Source organism: Schistocerca americana, chromosome 8 (genome assembly GCF_021461395.2).
Source record: "Schistocerca americana isolate TAMUIC-IGC-003095 chromosome 8, iqSchAmer2.1, whole genome shotgun sequence".
NCBI classification, from domain to species: Eukaryota; Metazoa; Arthropoda; class Insecta; order Orthoptera; family Acrididae; genus Schistocerca; species Schistocerca americana.
Window position 1 is genome coordinate 506,117,088 of NC_060126.1, and position 23,940 is coordinate 506,141,027.

Sequence of the window (23,940 nt, forward strand, 5' to 3'; positions counted from 1 at the left end):
ATTTGCAAATAAACCAAACTTTGAAAATGAAAAATTTTAAGAAGGTAAAGTTGGCAGGAAATTTCATAGTAGCAAACAGGTACAATTAATAGACACTTACAAAAAGTTTTCGGCCAGACACTGCATCTTTTAGCAGACTAGTCCCATCAGACAGTGCTCCTCCTCCTCCTCCTCCTCCTCCCCCCCCCCCCCCCCCACACCACCACCACCACGCCATACCCTTCTGTCCCTTCTCCTTCCCTGCCCCCCTCCACATTGCTGCTTCCATTCCACGTGACAGCTGCATTCTGGTCCAGGGTGCCATAATTGGCTGTGATGTGCGCATGAGGTGTGCTCACTTGTGTAAATGAATGGTGAGTGTTTCTCTTTCCTTTTCTCATGAAGTCTGTGGCTGAAAGCTTTGTGTAAGTGTCTTTTAATTGTGCCTATCTGCAACTTAATGTGTGATCTTTATGGTAAGTAGCAATCTATCTTTTCCTACATTGCTGATATTCCAATCTATTATCTGAATGCACTTTATTAATTTTAATTCCTAGAAAATCTATTGCCACTGACTTTGTGGCAAATGGCTCTCCAGTCTTACTGGCTATTATATAGTATTTTACAGTTGGAGCTACTGGAATTAAAAAAAAAAAAGATGGAGATTAAAAGGACTAAAATGTAATGGTAGTTCTGCTATTGAATTTTGGAAGAAGCTTCTTAATACCAGCATCAAAATTATGTGCCAAGCATCTGTTTTCAATTTTTTACGTGAAGAGAAGCAGTAATCTAAAAGATATAATAAAATCGTAATTCCAATGTTCGACGAAATGATAGTTAAAACTAGAATATTATACCTGTTTATCAAGTTTTTCTTCTGCACCTGTAGTGTCATCCATTTCAGCATCCAAATCTTCTTCACTATTACCTTCTGATTCATTCTCATCATCTCCACTTTTATCAATATCTTGTGCTTTACCACCAAAATCCTCTGATGTTTCTATTCCTTTTGATTCCTCCTGTATAAAATAATTTAGTTATGAAACATTATTAGACTTTAAATTCTACACAAAACAGAAAGGACATGAGAGGGGGGGGAGAGGGGGGGGGGGGGAGGAAGGGAGGCGGGGGTGATCAGAATAATTAAAAACTAATACCAAGAATACTTACTTTTGGTCACAGTGACAGATACATCATCTGCAAATGGGCAAAACATGGAGTAACTTCACTGACTATTAAAAAAACTGAGGATTTTAAGGCCACTCTATGGTTGGATGGTATATAATCTTATGGCAGAATTATCATATAAATTCTGAACAATGACTCAAGAAAATTTCTACCACTCTTCCTGAACATGCACAACATTTTTTATGTGAAAGGTATGCCATGTGCCATCCTATCATAAACCCAAATGTCCAAAATAAGGAGTAAGCATGGTAACACCCCCCCCCCCCCCCCCCCCCCATTTACAGCCATACAGACCAAAGTTCCTGAACAAATGTATCCGATATAAAATAAAGTGTCTTGCCATACGGGAGTGTATACTACTGTGGCATCTTTACACTCTGAACATGTATAAGGTGTAACTGGAGGTTGCAGCTAATAGTACTTTGTAGCATGATACTTAACTCTATTTGAAAATATAGCATTCATGATCTTGCCCTTTTTATTATAGCTCGCAACAATTAATAATTCTGTAGCAGGTTGGTCCTCATTAAAGAAAAATTCAGTACTGAATAATGATGATCCCCAGCATAAACAGAGATCTGGTTCAAAACCCAAGCACTACTGACATTTTCTGAAAGTGATGATGAACTATTAGAGAACATTGTATTGAAGGAAGGTAGATTAGGATTTATAACCTCATTGGCAGGGAGGCCATTAGAGATGGAGCAGAAGCTCGTATCTGAAAGAGGCTGGGGAAGGAAATCAGCTGCTTGTTCCCCAGAAACCCCCTCAGCATTTGACTTTAAGAGGTTGATTGACGGATGAAATTTAAATGGGAATAGAGCAGGCAATAGGAACAAAATAGAACAATAGAAATGATTGACATCTTTGTATTAAGAAATGTAGATAACTGACAATGTCCCACTCTGTTGCAAGAACGATCGGGACTATACTATATTCTAGACAAGTCTCTAAATAATTGTAAAAACATAAAAATAATGAAAATTTCTTCAGATATTTTGCAGTTCATATCAGCTACTTTCACCTGTATGTCAGAAGCACAACATTTATGTTCAGCTCATCATCATAAGCTCACTGAACAAAAAAACTAGTCAGCCCAGTGCAAAAAAAATGGCTCTGAGCACTATGGGACTTAACAGCTGTGGTCATCAGTCCCCTAGAACTTAGAACTACTTAAACCTAACTAACCTAAGGACATCACACACATCCATGCCTGAGGCAGGATTCGAACCTGTGACCGTAGCAGTCGCACGATTCCGGACTGCGCGCCTAGAACCGCGAGACCACCACGGCCGGCTCAGCCCAGTGCACACCCACAGACAAATATCTCAGCTTTTACAGGAGCACAGCAATCGAGTCACGTGCTCAGCTGTGCACACACAGTCTCTATGTGAGCATGTGGTGGTATGATCAGTGAAACATTTATGTTTCAAGCAGGTATTGTGCGTTACTGTAGGTAAATGTAAGGACTTGACAGAGTGGCACAAAGGGGAATTGTGTTTAGTCATGCCCTTGGCCATATGGTGTGTGAAGTTGCTGCATTGGTGCTTTGCAGCAGACTGTTCAACCTGTCTACAAGCAATGGTGTATCGCACATGGCCATGAAACATGTCATCAAAAATGTGTTCAGAAAAAAATCCTGACTGAGAGGGACCGGATATGTGTTTCAGAATCAGAATTGTTTCCAAACCCGACAGCAGTTTCTGCAGGCAGTGAATGAAGGTCCATCCACACCTGTTAGTGAGAAAACATTGTGACGGGAACTGCATGTGGCAAACATTTGGAGTCAGTCATCTTACATGAGGCCATTGCGCACACAGACACATAAAGACAACAACAATGAAGTTCATCTTGCCGGAAGAATATGTGAATGGTTTTCTGAACAGTCCCCCATCCAATTACATCTTGATTGTCCGGCAAAATCACCTGACTTGGACCCCACAGAAAATCTGTGGGACACACTGGAACAGTTGGGAAAATGCTGACATCAGCATCCCCGCGATGTGGACTCACTTCCTAACTGAATCCAGGCAGTTATAGAGTTCAGGGGTAAAATTACACAGTGTTAAATGATGCTTGCCATAATTTCTCCAGGAGCGACCAATTTTTTATCTGGTGAGCTCTTATGGTCCCAAGAACAGGCAACAAATGAACTACTTACACTTCCTTTAAGCAGATTTAATCAATAGGATATGATATACACAACGCACCTTGCACTCCTTTTCATCATCTGTTTCTGGCTCCTGCCCCTTAGGGCGGGCATCTTCCAACTGATCTTCACTCTCAATTCGCTCCGAAACATCTGTCTCACCTTCGCCATCACCTAGCCCCATACCTCCTTTAGCAGGTCCCGAATCCTCACCTTCATCATCTGGCATTAGATCAGGAGGTATGCCAAAGCCCTGCAGAAAAAAAGAAATAAAATAATAATTTGATCAATTTAATTACACATAGGTAAATGTAGTTTGAAAATTACAGCCACCATGTTCAAACCACCCCAAGGTGGCATGCCGGACGGTGACGTTGTAGGCACACGATGCAGTAACAAAAGTATGTAAGTGCAGCAGAGGCGAACGGGGATTACCCTAGCAATGATATGTGCTGCAAATGGGGAAACCCACTGAGATAAGCGACTCTGTCACAGGACAGGTTATTATTACGTAATGCCTGTGAATGAGTGTCTCGAAAATGGCAAAGTTGGTCAAATGTTCACATGCTTCTGTTGTGAGCATCTACAGAAAGAGGTGGAGAGGCCGTGAAACTACCACTAGGCGCTAAATGGTTGGGTCTCCAACACTCTCCACAGAATGTGGGGTTCAGAGGCTTGTCTGCTCTGTAAAGTAGGGCATATGCTGATCTGTGGCATCCCTGACAAGAGAACACAATGCTGGTGCATGCACAAGTCTTTCAGAGCACATCATTCATCGTACATCGTTGAACATAGAGCTCCGCAGCAGCCTAGTACTCAGTGTTCACATGTTGACCCAAAGACATCAACAACTAAGATTTCAGTAGGCACAGGACTATCAGGATTTGACTGTCGATCAATAAAAACATGTCAACTCTTTGGGTGAATCACATTTTTGTTATACTAGGTTGGTGGTCGTCTCCGCAAACGCCGTCATCGGCAGCTCGAAACGTGCACCACACGGTGCAGGCTGGTGGGAGCAGTATTATGCTATGGGAGACATTTTCCTGTACTTGCATCAGACCTGTGGTAGTAATCAAAGATTTGATGCTGACAGCTGCATACCACCTGCAAGCCAAAACCATGCTACAGTGGTTTGAGGAGCATTATAGTGAACTCACGTCATCAGGGCAACCAAATTCGTCTGATGTAAATCCTACGGAGCACGTCCAGGTCGCTATCAGGTGCAAGCACCACATATGCATATCAGCGGCCCATTATTTATGCAAATTACATGACCTGCGCATATACATCTAACGCCACATACCTCCACAGACCTACGGACAAACTGTCGGTGATCCGTGATATGCAGAGTAAGTCACGTATTTCATTTCAAAGATGGACGAACAAACTATTAAGCAGGTGGTCATAATGTATTGGCACATCAGGGTATAATCCAAAGAAATTTAAATAATTTTTTATTGGATAGGGATTTAGTTTGATTTGTATTTGGTAGTGGTCAAACCTGCTTTCATGGCACCATTCCAGTCAATACAAAATATGAATACATATGTTGCCACTTCTTATTTCCATTAGTCATGCGATAAGTTGTACTGGAAGAAGTGTGATATCATACGGCCAATTTCTGTGACTGTAAGACAATGTATTTATGATACAAAGATAAGATTAGTTTAATTGTTTGGGATTACTCTGTCATCAAACCACTGAGTGTATTTTGAGCAGTGTTAATCTGTAGACAACAGTTATACACAACATTCTAAGTCATTTCTTCTATTTTCCAAGTCTTTATATAAAATAAGGTTGTCAGAATGTGGAACTATAAAACTAGTATATAAAATGTGGACAATGATTTTTTTGTGCAATTAATATTTAAAATGCTTTTGGAGGGGAGGGAGAGAGGGAGAGAAGTTCTGGTGGATTTTCCCTACATAGTTTCTTTTTCATCATTTGAATAACAATGTTACTATATAAGATGCCATCATCCTCTTCACGAGTGTCATTCTACTACCTTTGCTGCTGTTAACCTGACTTTTCACTCAATGGGTTAAACTGTACAATTCAAATAAACCTTAAAAAAAAAAAAAAATTATATATATATAAATAAAAGAACAGTGGCCATCACATATTTTCCCATACCAAAAAAATACTGACATCTGAGTGAAAAAGATTTATGAGGGGCCATCCGCACTCTTGCCTCGAACTGTGTGTAGGTAACACCAGTTGTGAGCAATGACGGGAGGTTAAGATAGAGGAGTAGCTCATTTTTATAGACAATGATATAAAGACCACTCTGAAACCACAACTGTGACTAGACACACACACACACACACACACACACACACACACACACACACACACACAAACACAATCTGATTTTGCTGGCTTAACAATCTGACAAGCAATACCTCAGACATCAAACTGTCTATCATCAGAACCAAGATTCCGTATTTGAGAGGAATTCATTAATAACTATTTCAACATTTTAACAATAAAATGCAAAAGTGTAATGCTTCTATCACTATCAGAAATATCACTGTGTGGCAAAATCAGACTGTAAAGGAAGGGCCATCTACACAAAGCCACTCACTGGCTGATCCATACTATCCAACCCACTCGTTACCTCCAAATCGACAAGGACATACATCGCCAACTTCTCTATATCATGCCCAAGTGCTGTCGCAGATGGTATTAACAAAATGTGCACAAAATCCACAGTATATTTTAATGCAATCTGTCTGTAGTAGACACAAAAGATCTTCCGACTGCTTAGGGGCAAATGTTATGTCACACTGAAGTCCTACAACCTGCGAGGCAATGTATGTTGAAGGCAAAACTTCTGTTCTGCACATGTGATCGTTCAATCCAATTCTGCGTGACGGCTTACTATCTGAGGTGTCAGACAGCCCAGAACATCACAGACAGTAGATTAGTAAGCAATGCACCACCTTCTTTCCAGAGATAATGGGAAGGACTGAGTAAGAAACAGAGAGGGATTCCTTCATTTTCCTACCCCCTTTCCTTTTCCAAGCTCTCCACTCAATCCCTTTTTTTCTCTCTGAAAAAGGAACCAGTTGTTCCAAACATTAGCAGTACGGTGTTCTATTTTAAATTAAAACGAAGAAAGGCAACCTTTCATCAATAGCTGATTGAATACATTACACAGCAATCCACAACAAATGAGTGATTTCCTTTCCTTGCCTTTTTATATCCTGCAATTCCTGTTTTTGTAATGTGTTCTTTTTTAAGTATTTCTATCATACATACTGTGAATTACCACTTCTTATGTTAAATAATTAATTTAGTGTACTGGTTACAGCATAAAAGCTTCATATATGATTATGCAACTATTACACTGATGCAAGAGAGAGAAATAAAATTACCTTTTGTGCAAGATGCTGGAACAAAGGCAACAGTTTATTGAGTAACTGGCATGATACATGAAATGCCTGAATTTGTTGAAATACAGTAAGTTCTGCAAGGAGTGCCAGCTGGTGCAGGAATGGCAGCAGCATCTGGATCAGCCTGTGGAGCATGGGGATAAAACACAGAATCACTAACACAATAAATACCCACAAACTGAAGATAGATAATTAATATGCAATAATTCAGTCAACAAATGTCCTACATTTTTTATACTGCCTATTATTTTCTACAATTTGATTTTCTTCCGTAGAAGGTCTTTTACTGAATCATTCTGCCCACAGATACAAAAGCTCATGTTCATTTTTACTCTCCTTCTCCTTATTGCAATACTGTCAAATGCTTTAACATAAATCTTCTGTTTCTGATACCTTTGTATGTAATATGGTGGGTTAAATGTGGAGGAATTGGGCTGGGGATGATTTGGCTAAATGGAAGACTGTTGAAGGAGACAGTAAAATATTTTTGAATGTGGCCTACTGGGTTACTTGATACTATGAAGATTATGATAGAGACACAACAGCACATGCACATGCCATTAGATTTTCATTGGGACTTATGTTTCCAAATTTTCACTGCCACTTATCTTTTCTTCTGCTACTTTTGTATACCAAAAGCTACCTGGAAGCTACATGGAACAGTGTGCTGGGAAAATGGATCTTGCTGAAGGTCACTGATTACCATCCCATAGAAATTTATACCAACCGTCTCAGAATGAAGGGCATGTAATTAATCTGGGTGAAATCAATGAAACAACACAGTATCAGTGTAATCTGTTCAAAAATGCTAAAAATGCAATGTAATGAAAGTGCTGCAACAGACGAAACTTTATGTTTTAATGGAATTCAAACCCAAGTCTCCTACTTACCACAAGATGACAACACCATCACATTATCTGAGCAAGCCCCCTGTCCCCATCCAAAGTGTCAGTATCATTGACATTTCCTCCTATTAATGCAGCAGCTTTGAACAGATATCACTGACATCATTGCATATTGTTGCATTTCATCAATTTAACTCCGGAGTTATCATCTATCTCTGCACTAGAGTCAGCCACAATCCTTTACAGAATCACCCTCAGAGATGCTACTACATCTAATACAGAAGACAATTTTTTATTTTATTTTAATGGGTAGCTGGATTACGAAGTAGGATATGCTTTTGGAGGTTACTTTTAAATTTTATTATTTGTTGTCACGTCTCAGTCACACATACTAGAAGTAAAATTTAAGTGTCATTCAAAAACCTCATCAAAATGTGTACACACAATTCATGGATGAAGAAAAAATTGTGAATGAACTTTCCTGGGTCAAATCAAGATTTATAGTATCAGGGACAAACAGCTACAACAATGTTAAGTACATGCAAAGAAGAATCCCAAATATTTGTCTGTTTCTGAGATATGATATTATCCCCTCCAACCCCTCCCTCCCCCCTCCCCATCCCACATGTCCCCCAAAACAAACCTCATCTATAACTGTGATGTAACTTAGTGAATAATCAGTGGCATCACACATTACTAATGCCAACATCCAACAAGAATGACTTGCTGACTTCTCTTGATCAAGTAATTATCCAGCCTAGAACAGGATCAGAACAACACAAAGTGATTTGAACACTTTCACATGCTTCATGCTAATATGCCATACCAAGCTTGTTTTAAAGGATAGTAACAGGAATATAACTTTACTGTGCACTTTCACTCCTATTGCAACTTCCAACATTTTGTTGCATAAAATAAACAAATGCTGCAGAGAAATAAAACTCAAAATGGATCACAGCAGTTATGTTGCCACCTGCTGGCACATTCCACAAATGACTGTTGTAACTGGCACTTAAAATAGCAGAGAGAGGTGACAATGGTGAGATTAGATGGCACAGCTCTCCTGCTGACAACTAACTGTCAATCAGTTTGTTGTTCTGATCCAGGTAGAGGCTTTTGTTTATAAAAACACTACCTTAAGCCACTCAGTTAAGCAACTGTTGTTGCATGTATGACATCAGATTTGAAAATTAACATGTAAAGAAGATTGTTTATTTCAATATTTTTCGTTTTTTAATGTCCTATGTCCTAAAATTCAACATCAGTATTTAATTTGGACACAACATACTGATTGCACAAAACTATATGATGATACGAGGGCATGCTGAAAAGTAATGCCTCCAAATTTTTTATGTACAAACTTTTAAAGGTTTTTAAATAGAACACACTTACATTTTTATTTGTTACCTCTACATATTTCTCTACACTGTCATGCTGGTGACAAACACATTTCTCCCAACGAGGGAACAGTTTGTCAATACTGTCATTGTAGAATGTTTGACTTTGTTGGCAGAGCCACAGGCTCATCTCTGCTTAAAACAATCGATCACTATCAAATTGAAGTGGATTAAGTTTGGGAAATGGATGAAAATCTGATGGAGCCAAGTTGAGACAGCACGGAGGATGATTGATAACAGTGAATGCAAGGCATCACACTATTGCAGATGCCACAGCGTTTGTGTAAGGCATGGAAACATCACGGTCAAGGGCAGGATGCTCTATGTATGGAGGAACTCTTTGAATTTGTGCTTTTAGTTTTCTGAGGGTGTCATAGTGCCGTGCAGACTTTATGGTGGTGTCTTTGGGCACGAATTCCAAATGCACCACATCGCGAACACCCCAGAACACTGTGAGCATGACTTTCTCTACTGATGGCATTGTCTTGAACTTTTTTGGGTCCATGATCCTTCGTGGCAGAACTCTACTCATGCTCTCTTGTTTTCTGAGTCAAAATGGGAAACCAGCTTTCATCACCTGTCACAATGTTGTCAAGGAACCCACCACTCTAACACTAAAAATGCAAAAGAAATTGTTAACAGATGTTAGACTCCTCTGTTTCATGTCAGGAACAAGCATTCATGCACTGAGTTCTCTTTACAGCAGTTCTGCAATGACAGCCTGTACATGCTCTCATGATACTCCAAACTTAGCAGACAGCAAAGTTTTTGGCGAGTTCTCTGGTGAGTTCATCAACCCAATTCCGATAGGTCTCATCAGTTGCTCTGTGCAGTCATCTGCTCTGAGTTCTGTCACACACACACACACACACACACACACACACACACACACACAGAGGTTTCTCCATTACAAGCACAAACAACCCAACGTCTCACATTACTGATGTCAAAACTACATTCATTGTACACAGCTTTAATTTCTCTGTGGATTTCAATTGGAGGCATATTTTCTGCAGTTCACAACTCAATTACAGCACCCTTTGATATAGTTACATTACACACAGCCATTCTTACATGCTACAATTTGGAGCCTTCTACCATCAGAGTGTCATAACTTGCATCAGCAAAGTGGGAAAGTCGACCGAGTAATGTGCGTGACATGTAATGCCTCAACCGATATTGATAACAGAATAAAAAATTCTGAGGCATTAGTTTCCAGCATGCCCTCGTAATATGTTATGTTTACTGACAAAAAGGTCGTACAAAACTGTTTTAGTAATAGAATCACACTGACAACTATTCATGGTACACGTAATCCATTGTGCCATTCAGTTGCAAACGTGTAAGTGCCAAGATACTTCACATAATTTTACATCTTCATGAAATAGTGCATGTGATAGAAAGAAATAATATCATTAGTACTTTTTTTCTGAAACAGTTTCAATTAGGGTACGCTACATAATGTCTACTTTATGAACATATCCAGGATTAACAATAGTAATATAGGTGTATTCCATTACTCTAATTATTCTACCCTATCGTTAATACTGGTTATTATTTTACATTCTTACCTTTTGTAATACACAGATGTTTCTGTTTCTTTTCCTACTTCTAATACACTAATTAACATGTTTTTAATATCTGAAACAGTGTCAAAGATAGCACTCAGATTCAAATAACTAATGTCAGTTTTTAATCCACCAAGTATCTTCTCCTTAAAGTGATCCTTTTGAAGCTCATGATGGCTTTCATGTTCAAAAGTATCCACAGATGGAGTGGAACTTATGACATTCACAGCATTCTTCGTCATGTTGTTTTCCTTATCAATACCCTGTGTTTCTTCCATGTCAGTTCCCCCCGCCATCACATTGCAGACATCATCGTTTCCTGCACCTACTGATATTTTGTCATTCCTTTTATATAGTTTCTGAACAACCAGCATAATTTTCACAAGGGTTTCTTTCATTTTGGGCCTAAAAGTAGGGTCTCGCAGAAGATCAGGTGACAGATGAACTTTTGGAACTTGACTTAACACATCAAACATGAAATCATCTGTTTTTGATTCACTTCCTAACACTTGTGAACCACTTTTGTATGATGGTGAATTTACTGTTGCAAATAAACTAGACTTGTGGAAACTTTCCAATTCCTGATGTACATGTGTGGATAGCCACCTAACGCATTCTGCCAACGGATTCTGTGAAAGGTTTGTATCGTCTTCTTCAAATTTCAACTGCAATTTCTTGAGTTTTTGCATAATTGTCTGTAAACCACTGTATGCTTCCACAACTGATTTCAGCTTTATAACAGGGATATCAAGAGAGGCTTTCAGATTCCCAGTCGTTAAAACAATGTCACAAATGAGAGCATCACTATCTCGCCATTCAGCATCACCATATGATGCTGACACCAAAGCAGGCATGTGATTCTTTGTAGATAACCACACTTGGGGCACCTGAGGCGACGATGTAGAGGGGCAAGACTTGAGAGCGACGCGAAACTGCTCCATGCACATCTGCACAGTTGCCAGCAAATCCACCACACGAGACTGGAACAAATAAGTCATGCATTTAGCAGAGATCTAAGGGCTGTAAAGTGTAAACTTTCACAGCTGGATCTGTCATAATTAATAAAGAACGCTGGGCTATTATGTTGTGGTCAAATGGATTTCACATTGTAACCTGAGGTTTTGTTCACACCTGCGGAGGACATTTTCAAAGCAGGTTGTAGCTTCTTTGAGCATCCAAAATTCTATTTACGTATTCTCTCGCACAGTGGCATGATGCTTTGAATACGTGTACGAGTTTTCCACCATGGGGCAATAGCAACAGCTGACGACAGCAACTGACAACAGCCAACTACACAAATGACATCAGGCCACTGCAAGAGAACACACAAACAGAATTTTGTTGCAGTCAGTAGTGAGCCAGGATGTGAATCTGACACTCAAAGAAGCTATGATCCCCCTTGAGAATGTCTTCTCCGCAGATGGGGACAAAATGTTGGGTTTTAATGTGAAATTCATTCGTTCGCAGTGTAATAGCCTGGATTATTTTATTAATTGTGATTGAGGGCTGTCAGCACCTACCCGTCTGACAATATACTTTGATAATGTAACAACGATTAAAAACCTTTTACAGAATAATGCAAAACTAACAGAAAATCTAATGTGAGATTGCTCCAAGACAACATGGTCAACATTCACATCATAAAGCCCCAAGCAATGAACAGCATTGCAGTATCGTTACTTGCAACTTTACCATAAACTTTAGGGCAAAGTTAATATTACCATGGCAAAGCGATTTATTTTCTTCAGAAAGAGAGCGGGGGCCCTATGATAATAAGACTACTTGTCAAGTCTATAAATCTACTTACCTTTGCTTGAACAATTTCTGATGGTTTAGCCCCATCACAAGTGTCTTGGCAATGGGTTGAGAGTTCCATCACAATTCTCCGCAACCCATGCAGTTGTTTTACTGAACTGCTTATCATCGATTTTTGTTCTCTTGCCAGTGCCTGTCACAAAATTATATATAAAACAATGAAAATTAGTTGGAATGATGAGAGTATAATATAACCTAGAGCTATGTAGCTATTTTCTCTGATCCAGATATGGATGGTGCATGAACAGCATGAAAAACACACACACACACACACACACACACCACACACACACACACACACACACACACACACAGAGAGAGAGAGAGAGAGAGAGAGAGAGAGAGAGAGAATGTATATTACTCCTTCATGCTGAAATCATGGCTGGATAGATTTGGAAGAAATCTGGAATGGAACTTGCTTACTCTCTGAACTAACAAACAGGCTACTTTTAAAAGTTTGTATTACAAGATATTTAATGATATGAATAATATAACACAAAATGTGGAACAGTACTTACTCTTAGAAAAAGCTATTTACTCTTTCCTTTTTGAACTGTATGGTATTTGTGAAAATGCTTGTATTGTTTAATATGTCCTACATAATACGATTTAACATAATGAATACAATGCTTACACACTCCTCAAAGTGTTTAGTCCAAACAAGCCTACTGTGTTTTAGCTGTTGGGCATCACATGTATCTTATAGCTCCTGAGATGCTTGAAGATTCACAATGATGGCGTTATTTAAATGTTGTAAAGCAGAGAGATGCCATGCCTTTACAAGTAGCACATGGTAAGATTTTAGTGAGCTGGATTTGATTATGATATGTGAGTGTATCCAGTGGTAACAGGCACACACGAGGGCAGATGACATCGTTGCACATACAAATATTATAAAATTTGAAACTTCCTGACAGATTAAAACTGTGTGCCAGACCGGGACTCTAACTCGGGACCTTTGCCTATCGCGGGCAAGTGCTCTACCATCTGAGCTACCCAAGCACGACTCGCACCCTGTCCTCACAGCTTTACTTCTGCCAGTACCTCGTCTCCTATAAAATTTGTGCTGCACTGAACTAGAAATTGTTGATTTTCCTTCTTCATCAAGTTTGTATGTTTGTTACTCCTTCACACTGAAGCAGCTGGACAGCTTTGTATGAACTTTGGAATGGAGTTAGCCTACTCAATTACAACAAAGGCTAGCTTTTATTCTGAAACAAATGACTGTTCACATGGGATGGTCAACACGACTACTGTTCCCATGGGATGAGCAACATGACTAAAAGGTCATCCACGAAGTTAACTATCAAATGAATGCATTAAGTTTATCATAGAGATTAGTTCTTTCCTTAAGCAAATGAATAAGTCGTAAGTGACCTGTAGTCTGTCAGTTTCTCCCACCGTCTCAAAATCTGGTGTGTGTGTGTGTGTGTGTGTGTGTGTGTGTGTGTGTGTGTGTGTGTGATAGAGAATGAAAGCCCTGAAAAACAACAGGATTCAGCTGTTCCAGACGAGGGTGATATTGGGTGATGAGTGCACACTACTTTGTAGCTGATTCCTGGGGATGGTGGAAGAATTGGGGGGTTTGTGAGGACATGGCATGGAAAATCTGTTTGTGGACTAAGTCTGGGATGTAGTGACTGTTTTTGTTTGTATGCCTACCCTTCAAAGGAAATGTAACTGTGCATCAGGAAACAGTTAGTAAATTGTATAAGGAATGAGGTAGTGGGTTTGGAATCTGAAGAACTTAGGGAGAAATAGCATCTGATAGTGGCTAGGTCAGGGGCATGAAGGATGTTGATGTATAGGAAGGTGGCTTCAAGAGTGAGTGATGATCAGGGATAGAGGAGGTGAAGGGGTGGGGATAGGGGAGAGTGCATGTAAGGAACTGGTTAGTATCTTTGATGCAGGATGCTATGTTTCTGGCAATTGGTTGGAGGTGTTTGTCAATGAGGGCCAATATTCTTTCAGTGGGAGCAAAATAGTCACTAAGGGGTGTCAAGGATGGTTAGGTCTGTGTATTCTAGGGAGCACGTAGACAGCAGGTGTGTGAGGTGTCGTTGAGGTGAGAAGGGAGATGGGCTAGGATAATAGGTTCTGGGAAGGGCCTATGGATTTCAGTAGTATTTGGAGGTTAGGTAGGGTTCCTTGGATGGGATAACTGTGACAGATTTTGTAGGTGGAGAAGTTAAATGGTTTGCGCAGTCCTTCTGCCAAGTAGTCACTGTGACTCATCACGACATTGTGGAGCCTTTGTCTGCAGGGAAGATGATTAGGTCGGTTGTATATGGCTGTCCTTTCTTTTCTGATGAAAGGTCAGTGTTCTTAGGAAAGGAGCTGGGAAAGGAGAGTGAGGTCAACTTGAAGGTAAGGAATTACTGGAAGGTGGCCTTGTGGGGGGGGGGGGGGGGGGGGGGGGGGGTTTTGGAGGTATTGGTGGCTTAGAAGTGTTTCCATTGTAGGACTCTGGAGAAAAAGAATAGATCTTGACAAGTCCGGTGTGGTTAAACACAAACTTTGGTGTGGAACTAAAAGTGGTGCTTTTGGACAGGACTGAAACTTTTTATGACTGAGTTTTTTTAGTGAACAGCTAAAAGTAATGTTTTGGGTTTGCTTAGGTTCTGGATTTTGTGAAGAGTTGGGAGAGAGTTTTGGAGTATGTGACAAATTGAAGAGGTTAGCTAGGCAGGGTCTGTGTGCTATGAGGGGCTGACAAGGGGGTTTGCTTTCCGTAGGATAGGTATTGATCGACAGTTGTGCCCCGAGACAGGAGCAGGAGGTCAAAAGGTTGGATAATTTTTGCAGATGGTGTCTGGGATGCTCTTATTCGTGAAAGAATGCAAAGGTTTCAGTTTTGGAGATGTGTTTCTGTGATGCCTGTGTCACGGAGAGGCGTATCTGCAGCACCAGATTTGTGAGATTGATGCCACCTTCCTATACATCAGCATCTCTCATGCCCACAGCCTTGCCACTATCAAACACTACCTTTCCCATTGTCCTTTAGTCTCTAAATCCACTACCTCATTCCCTATACAGCTTACCAACTATACTCCAACACACAACTACTTCTCCTTTGAAGGGAAGGTACAGAAACACATCTGCGGCACAGCTATGATCACCCGCATGCCACCCTCCTATGATAACCTACTTACAGCCCTTCCAGAGGAGACCAAAACTCCCAACCCCTAGTCTGGTTCAGGTTTATTGATGATATCTTCAAGATCTCAGGCTGAGACAGCCCATCTCATTCCTTCACGATCTCAACTCCTCGCCTCCCATCCATTTCTCACGGTCTTCCTTAATCCAGCATGCCACCTCCACAGACGTTGACCACCTCCTCTCTGATGGCTCAATCAACACCTCTGTCCACGCTGAACCCACCGACCACCAACAGTACCTTCATTTCGACAGCTGTCATCCCTTCCACACCAAAAAATCTCTCCCATAAGCCTGACCACCTATGGGTAACACATCTGCAGTGGTGAGAACTCCCTCACCCCGTATCCTGAAGGTCACACAAAGGCTTTCACAGACAAGCATTACACCCACCTCCCCTGACCTAGTCTGCAACACGTTTCCCAAGAAATATCCCCAAACACTCCCAAACCTCCCACCAATCTAAAAAATCAGCAACATAGGAGCACCTCCCTTGTTATCAGGGCTTTGATTATCTCTCTTCATGTCCTGAAACGAGGGAAATCCTACCCAACATCCTTCTTAGCCTTCCCTGAGTGCTGTTCCATCCTCCAATCAACCTCAACATCATCTTAGTCCATCCCTATGCTGCTCTCAATCCCAACCCCTTACCACAGGAATCATATCACTATGGAAGACAGAGGTGTAAGACCAGCCCAATCCATTCACCAAGCACTTCCTACTCCAATCCTGTCACAGGCTTATCCAACTCCATCAGGGGCCATGTTACATACCAACTCTGCTACAAACCTTGCATAGTTTTTTATGTCAGTATGCCTATCGAGCACCTGTCCACCAGGACGAATGGCCACCACCAAAGCATTGCAAAGAACGAAGTTAAGCACCCGGTGGTACACATGCAACTGAGCATAACATGCTCAATTTCAATGCCTGCTTCACAACACGAGCCATCTGGATTCTCCCCTACACAACCATCTTCACTGAACTACGCAGACAAGAGTTATCCTAGCAACACGTCCTCTGCTCCCATTAACTGACCTGGCCTCGATCTCAAGTTGCTCACTGTCCCCAAACTCTCCACTCGACAGCTTTCTTTTCCTCCATCCTGTCACCCACTCCCAGTTTACGACGCCCCCCCCCCCTCCCCCCCAGACATATGTACATCACACGTCTAGCATGTACACCTGCACCCCAACCTCCTGCATTCCAATCCAGCAAATTGGCTGCCTCCTGATGAACCACCCAACCTCAACCTCTCTCCATTCCTCCCGCTCCCCTCTCCCTCTACTCACCCCATCAGACACAATCCCCACTCCAACCTAGTCCACCTGCTGAAGTGCTGCAGCAGCAGCAGTGCTGTGAGTCAACCTGGCACTATGCAGGTGCATAGTCATTGTCACTGATGTGAGAACCAGAACGCTTAATGAAACTTTCAATGGGGTGACTGTGTGCACACAGTTACAGAGGACATTTGAATGACTCTGTATTAATATCAAATACCTCATTGGAAGAAATAGTTACACCAGAAGCTGTTATGTTATTACAAATATGAAGTTTTATCACATTATTAATTCTCGAATGGGACACCATGACTAATGTATGTGGCTATAATGAATACAATGAAAGAAGCCATTTTCCTGCACAGACCATTACTTCATTTGAAATAAACAGCTACTGCACATGATCTGTCAATTTTGACACCTTCATAATTCACAGGTGTACATGAGTGTATAACCCTGCAAAATGGTCTGAACAAATATTACTGAATGACAGACAGTAAGAGGCTCAAAAAATATAGGAGGACTATATGCTCACGCATACTTGAAAATCACCTAGTTTCGAAATTGGCAAATTATGTGATGTAATTGTGTATTTCAAATAAGTTTACAGCTTATACAGCAAAACTGTTCCCTTCAATCGCATACCTCATGCTCAAATATGACCACTTCCATTGAGTGCAGCTTCTCAGTCGGAGTGGACACAAAATGACTGTGTGAAACTCAGCTTTCCGTATTTACACTTGGAAGCTATTTTTTCAAAAGAAAAGTTACACACTAGGTAGTGAAAACACAGAAATTCCTATTTTGGCAATGCTTTACAATTCAATTATTCCTTGTCAGCTTATTCTACATCCATATCTGTACCCTGCAAACCACCACGAGTTGCATGGCAGAGGGTACATCCCATTGTGCCAGTTATTACAGTTTCTATCCATTCCATTCAGGTATGGAGCATGGGAAGAATGATTGTTCGAATGCCTCTGTGCATGCAGTAATAATTCTAATCTTGTCCTCACAATTCCTATGTGAGCGACACTTAGGGAATTGAAGTATATTTCAAGAATCATCATTTAAAGCTGGTTCTCGAAACCTTGTCAGTAGATTTTCTTGGGAAAGTTTTCGACCATCTTCCAGAGTCTTCCAGCTCAGTTATTTCAAGCTCCCACTGGTCAAACAAACCTGTGAATATTCGTGCTGCCCTTCTGCATACTTCAATATCACCTGTTATCCTATCTGGTATGGATCCCACATACTTGTGCAATATTCTAGAACCAGTCACATGAGTGATTTGTAAGCAATCTCCTTTGTAGACTGATTGCACTTCCCCAGTGTCCTACCAATAGACAGAAGTCTACCACCTACTTTATCCCCATCTGAGCCTATGTGATAATTCCATTTCCTATCCTTACGAAGTATTACACCCAGGTATTTGTATGACTTGGCTGATAACAGTTACTCATTATAGTCATAGGATACTATGTTTTTTGTTTGTTTTGTTTATATATAACAAATTACAACTACACAAAGAGAATGAGAAATAATTAATATTAGAGCTTTTCTTCCACTTTCGATTTTGCACAGACAAAGGCCTGTAGAAGTCTTACAATTTAAAGAATAAATTAAATTAACACATTACCAGAAGATGAAACGCAAAGCCTTGCAGTCTCTCAATGTTTGCTGGACCAAGATCCTGAGCTGGTGATTTCAGAAAACCAACAAGCTGCTCATAATGTATTTCAGCACAGCAGGAGAGGTTTTCACAACCCAACCAAGACTGCTTTATAAGTGAATCAGCAGCATGAGCAGAAAGAAGCTCTGCATCGGGGCTAGTGACTGCAATCACTGGATCAACTGGCAAGAGAACGAAGCAGCTCATTGTCTGATCTTCACAGAGACGGCGTCCAGTGCGATATGACAGTCCCATTAACTGCAAACTGTGAAAGATGTCAGTCAGTGTCTTTCGTCTCCTGTGCAATAAGTGCTTAGCTTCTGACTTTTGTTTCTCTTTGGGCAATGATCTATTCACCTGAAACAAATTCAGATCAAAGAAAATAATATCTAATTTCATTAAAATATCAGGCAATTACATATAAATAAATGGAATAAAAGAGAAGCTGGTTCTAGCACACAAAATTGGTACTATTTGTTCCACAGGATGGAAATTATCTTATTTTTTATCCATGTTTAACATAAATAACTTACAAGTGAATGACAGATATTGCAGAAAATATCTGGAAATGAGACTGTGTCGGGTGCACAAATGTTCAGAAGAAGTGTACTTCCTGATGGAATAATGTGTTTTAAATACTGGAAATTCCACGTTGGAAAATAATAAATAAATAACATGTCATCTTTATGGAGCATAGCAATCTATCCTTTCTTAATACTGTTAGTGGTTAGTGCTATTACATCATTGGACAAAACAGTAGTCCAAAATTTTATAGCCATATAGCACAAAAAGACAACTCAGAATTTAAAAAAAAAAAAAAAAAAAAAATCTTCCATTGGGTGAAGGAGTCAAGGGAACAGTCACCTTTCTGGATACAGTTAAAGCTCGTGATACTGTGGATCATACCATTTTATGGCATAAATTCGAAGAATACAGGATGAGGGGAGAAGCCTATTTCCCTCCTACTAACAGTGTATTAAGCTAACTTACAAAAGGACTGCTATGGAACTCCCAGCTATCCTTAACCTGGAAACCAATCCAGAAATTATCATCCTTTCTGCAGATGAACGCTCCAGCACAGCGGTCACAAATCACAGTGACTGCTACAGAATATTCTTGATAGTCTTGTCCATCCCTGCTTCATTCTGCACCTCATGGACCACTTCCTGTTGGCTGACCCAGGTGAAAAACCTGTACCATATACCGACCCACCACCTCCTATTGCAGTCAAATTACAGGCATTTCCTATCCAATAAAACGCAGGGCCATGTGTGAAAGTAGCCAAGGTGATTTGACAAGTCTGGTAAAAGAATAAAAAAAATATTTCTTTCATAAACAGTTCTCTTTACTTCTTGATGTAAGTCTCCTTTGAGGGATTACACTTGATCTAGTGACCCTCCAACTTTATCATCCCATCAGAAAAACAGATTCTGTCAAACCTTGCCAAATACTTGTTGACTGCAACTATCACTTCCTCATTTGAAGACAATTTCTTCTCAGCAAGCCAGAGTTTCAAGTTAGGGAATGGAAGAAGTCATTTGATGCTAAGTCTGGTGAATAGGGTGGATGAGGAACCAATTTGGAGCCCAATTAATGCACTTTTACCACTGTTATCGCTGATGTGTGGGATGGTCCAATATCCTGGAGTAAGAGCACTTTTCTGCATGCCAACCTTGGTATATTTTTCAGCTAACACAAGTTTAAAAAAATCCAACAATGAAGCAAAGTCCAGTCCAATTATGGTTCTGCCCTTTTCCAAGTAACTATGACGATTATTCCTTCAATCCTCAAAAACAGCGGCCATCGTCTTACCAGCTGATAAAATGGTCTTTGCCTTCTTCTGTGCACTTTCATTAATCTTTGTCCATTGTTTTGCCTGCCATTTTGACTTTGGTGTGGATCCAGGTTTCATCAACAGTCACAAATTGGCACTAAAATCCTTGCGGATTGTGGTTAAACATCACCAGAAATTGTGTCGAAATGTTGTGCCAGATGTGCTTCTGGTTGACTGTGAGCAATCGTGGTCTCCACCTCACACACAGCATCTTCATAGCCAATTCTCCATGCAGGATATTACGCACTCACTTAGTTGAGATGCCTGTAGTACTTAGTTGAGATGCCTGTAGTCTCAGTAATTACACAGATTTTTATTTGGCAGTCTCGCATTACGATATCATTAGTTTTGTCAATAGTTTCCTTTGCGGTGATCACAACTGAACAGCCGGAGCGTACTTTGTCTTCGGCACTTGTCAGGCTGCGCTTAAATTCATTAATACAAAAGTAAATGGTCTCCAATGACGGTGCAGTGTTCATGTGAACTCCATGCAATTCTGTTTTGATTTGTGTGGCATTCCAACCCTTCAAATGTTTAATAACAGCACTGAATTCTGTCTTCTCAATTTGCAATCAGGCTGCCAACAATGAGCTGCACACTGTACACTCCTGAAATTCTTTATACGCCATCCTGCGCACCAGAAGGCAAATGGCTTCTACAGCTGCTTCACTACATGCATCATTTGGACACTTCCACCCAGCACTAGTTTCTCTGAACTACTAGGGTGGGAACTGTCTCTCCAGCACGTCCTGCACTCTCACAATCTCTCTGGCCTAAGCCTCTGCTAATCTGTTTCCCATGCCTCACCTTACCTTTTCCATTCTCTCTCCTGTCCGCACCACTCTTTCTCTGTCCAGATCATGTACTGCCTTCTATCACCACCATTCTTCCCCCCCCCCCCCCCCTTTTTCCACTCCCCTCTTGCTCCTCTTCCCTCTCTGTCTCCATATCCACCTTCACCTCCTTTCACACCCTCTCTCTCTCGTATCTCTTATATACTCTGCCCTCTGACCTCCTTTCATCTCAATGTGCAGCGACTGCCTCAAACTGCCCACCCACCCACCCCCTTCTTGCCTCGTGCATCCTTCCCTACTCCCTCCCCACACCCATCTACACGTATACAATAGCTCCCAATAATTGATAATCAATAGCCAGTGTCTCAACAGCCAGGGGAGAGTGAGTGTGTGTGTGTGTGTGTGTGTGTACTAGAGAAAGAACAAGAGCCAGAAAATTAGTGTAATACTGTTTTCCATTGCACGTTTCTATGCACCACACATTAGTTCACGACTGGCGAGTGGACGCCTTTTGCTTGTTTTACGTATTATTCCATCCAGTAATTACTATTGTTATCATGGAAACAGCATATAAATCATATCTGCAAGAAAGTCAGTAAAAGTACGTATTTACTAAAATGAGTCTCAGCCTTCCTGAACCAATATCTAAATGCAAATATAATTCAGACTGATAAATCCATATTGGCAGTATGGTGTTGAAATCCAGGGTGGAGAACCAGCAGCATATACAGACAGGCTTTTCAGATGAAAAAGAAGGCAGTACGAGTTGCTACTACGGTAAACAAGAGAGATCCTTGTAGCAATTTTTCATAAAATATAGAATAGTTATCATCTACTCTATGTCTATTCAAAGGCAATAATTCCTGTTAACTAACACATGGGGAAGGGAAAATTTTCACAGAATTACAAGTAATAAAAAGACTGCAGACAACTGACCACATACAACAGGGACAAAGTTTTTTACAATACACTACACTCTGATATTAAGACAGCTAAATACCTTAAAGAATGAACTGAAACACTTATTAATATTCATACTGTATTAAAAAAATTGAGTTGTAATGTATCCTGGTAAAACCATTAGTGTGAAGAGCCACAAGCTTGTTTTTGTAATGGAAAACTGATAATTTCTGAGTCACTTTTTTCGAAAGGATGTATTTTAAAACTATTTTTATATAAATGGAAGCCTTTGTCTCTTGCTGATAAAAGAAGAAAATTTTGTAGAACCTTATCTCATCACATAATCTAAAACTATGACAATGTCTGAAAGCTGACTGTTATACGGGCAGTGAATAGATAGATAAATAAAAGTTGTCGAAGGTGGTACTGCTGATGCTGTCAAGGATTCAGCAGCCTACTTGAGGGGTGTTTTGGCAGAGTTATTTTGAGAGACTGATATCCTAATAAATGCTAACTCGAAAACTGAACATGGGTAATAACATAGAAAGGAGGAAGACAATGTTACATAGATAGTCCACTGCAGTTGCACTTTTAGTTAGTTCCTGTTTGGTGCACCAAATCCATAGAGCAAACACTACGTACTGAAATATACAGCATACATAAATCTCTACATATGGAGTAATGCCTAGCATCTACAATTTCACCACTGTTAATTTGATTCTATCACTCACAATGAAAACCAACAGGGCACTGGAGAGAGGTATTTTCAGTTTCATTTATCAGTCAATGATTAGTGTTCTATTATTTTTTTTATATTTTATACAATGCAATCACCTGGGCACCATGTCATACAAAATATAAAAAAATAAAAACATAATGAAATACTCAACCCCCAATGACAGTGCCATCTTTTCCAAAATGAGAACCTCGTTCAGTCATGGTATTCCATAGAAATTCTCTATCCACATTATCGAAAGCTTTCTCAAAATCCACAGAAGCGACATATCAAAGCAAACTTAACAGTCGACTGGCCGCCGTGTCGTTAGTGGGTTAATGTCTGCTCTGGTTGTACTGCACATTTACTGTGGAAAACGTGGTTCCATCAGTTTCACCTGGTCCTACTCCAAATCCCATGCCACTTTCCTTGACGTTGACCTCCACCTGTCCAATGGCCAACTTCACACGTCCGTCCACATCAAACCCACCAACAAGCAACAGTACCTCCATTATGACAGCTGCCACCCATTCCACATCAAACGGTCCCTTCCCTACAGCCTAGGTCTTCGTGGCAAACGAATCTGCTCCAGTCCGGAATCCCTGAATCATTACACCAACAACCTGAAAACAGCTTTCGCATCCCGCAACTACCCTCCCGACCTGGTACAGAAGCAAATAACCAGAGCCACTTCCTCGTCCCCTCAAACCCAGAATCCCCCACAGAAGAACCACAAAAGTGCCCCACTTGTGACAGGATACTTTCCGGGACTGGACCAGACTCTGAATGTGGCTCTCCAGCAGGGATACGACTTCCTCAAATCCTGCCCTGAAATGAGATCCATCCTTCATGAAATCCTCCCCACTCCGCGAAGAGTGTCTTTCCGCCGTCCACCTAACCTTCGTAACCTGTTAGTTCATCCCTATGAAATCCCCAAACCACCTTCCCTACCCTCTGGCTCCTATCCTTGTAACCGCCCCCGATGCAAAACCTGTCCCATGCACCCTCCCACCACCACCTACTCCAGTCCTGTGACCCGGAAGGTGTACACGATCAGAGGCAGAGCCACGTGTGAAAGCACCCACGTGATTTACCAACTGACCTGCCTACACTGTGATGCATTCTATGTGGGAATGACCAGCAACAAACTGTCCATTCGCATGAATGGACACAGGCAGACAGTGTTTGTTGGTAATGAGGATCACCCTGTGGCTAAACATGCCTTGGTGCACGGCCAGCACATCTTGGCACAG

The 23,940-nt window shown here is 40.8% G+C and overlaps 1 protein-coding gene across 1 annotated transcript in view; it reads right to left on the reverse strand.

Annotated features, from left to right (window-relative positions):
- Positions 1-23,940, reverse strand: part of LOC124544805 (midasin-like) — a 291,545-nt gene that overhangs the window by 89,895 nt on the left and 177,710 nt on the right. Inside the window, exons 24-29 of the mRNA XM_047123490.1 lie at positions 18,412-18,801; positions 12,332-12,472; positions 10,528-11,504; positions 6,697-6,838; positions 3,378-3,569; positions 837-998 (exon numbers count right to left, since the gene is read on the reverse strand). Coding sequence (XP_046979446.1) covers positions 837-998; positions 3,378-3,569; positions 6,697-6,838; positions 10,528-11,504; positions 12,332-12,472; positions 18,412-18,801 — 2,004 coding nt within the window. The remainder of the gene's footprint in view (positions 1-836; positions 999-3,377; positions 3,570-6,696; positions 6,839-10,527; positions 11,505-12,331; positions 12,473-18,411; positions 18,802-23,940) is intronic.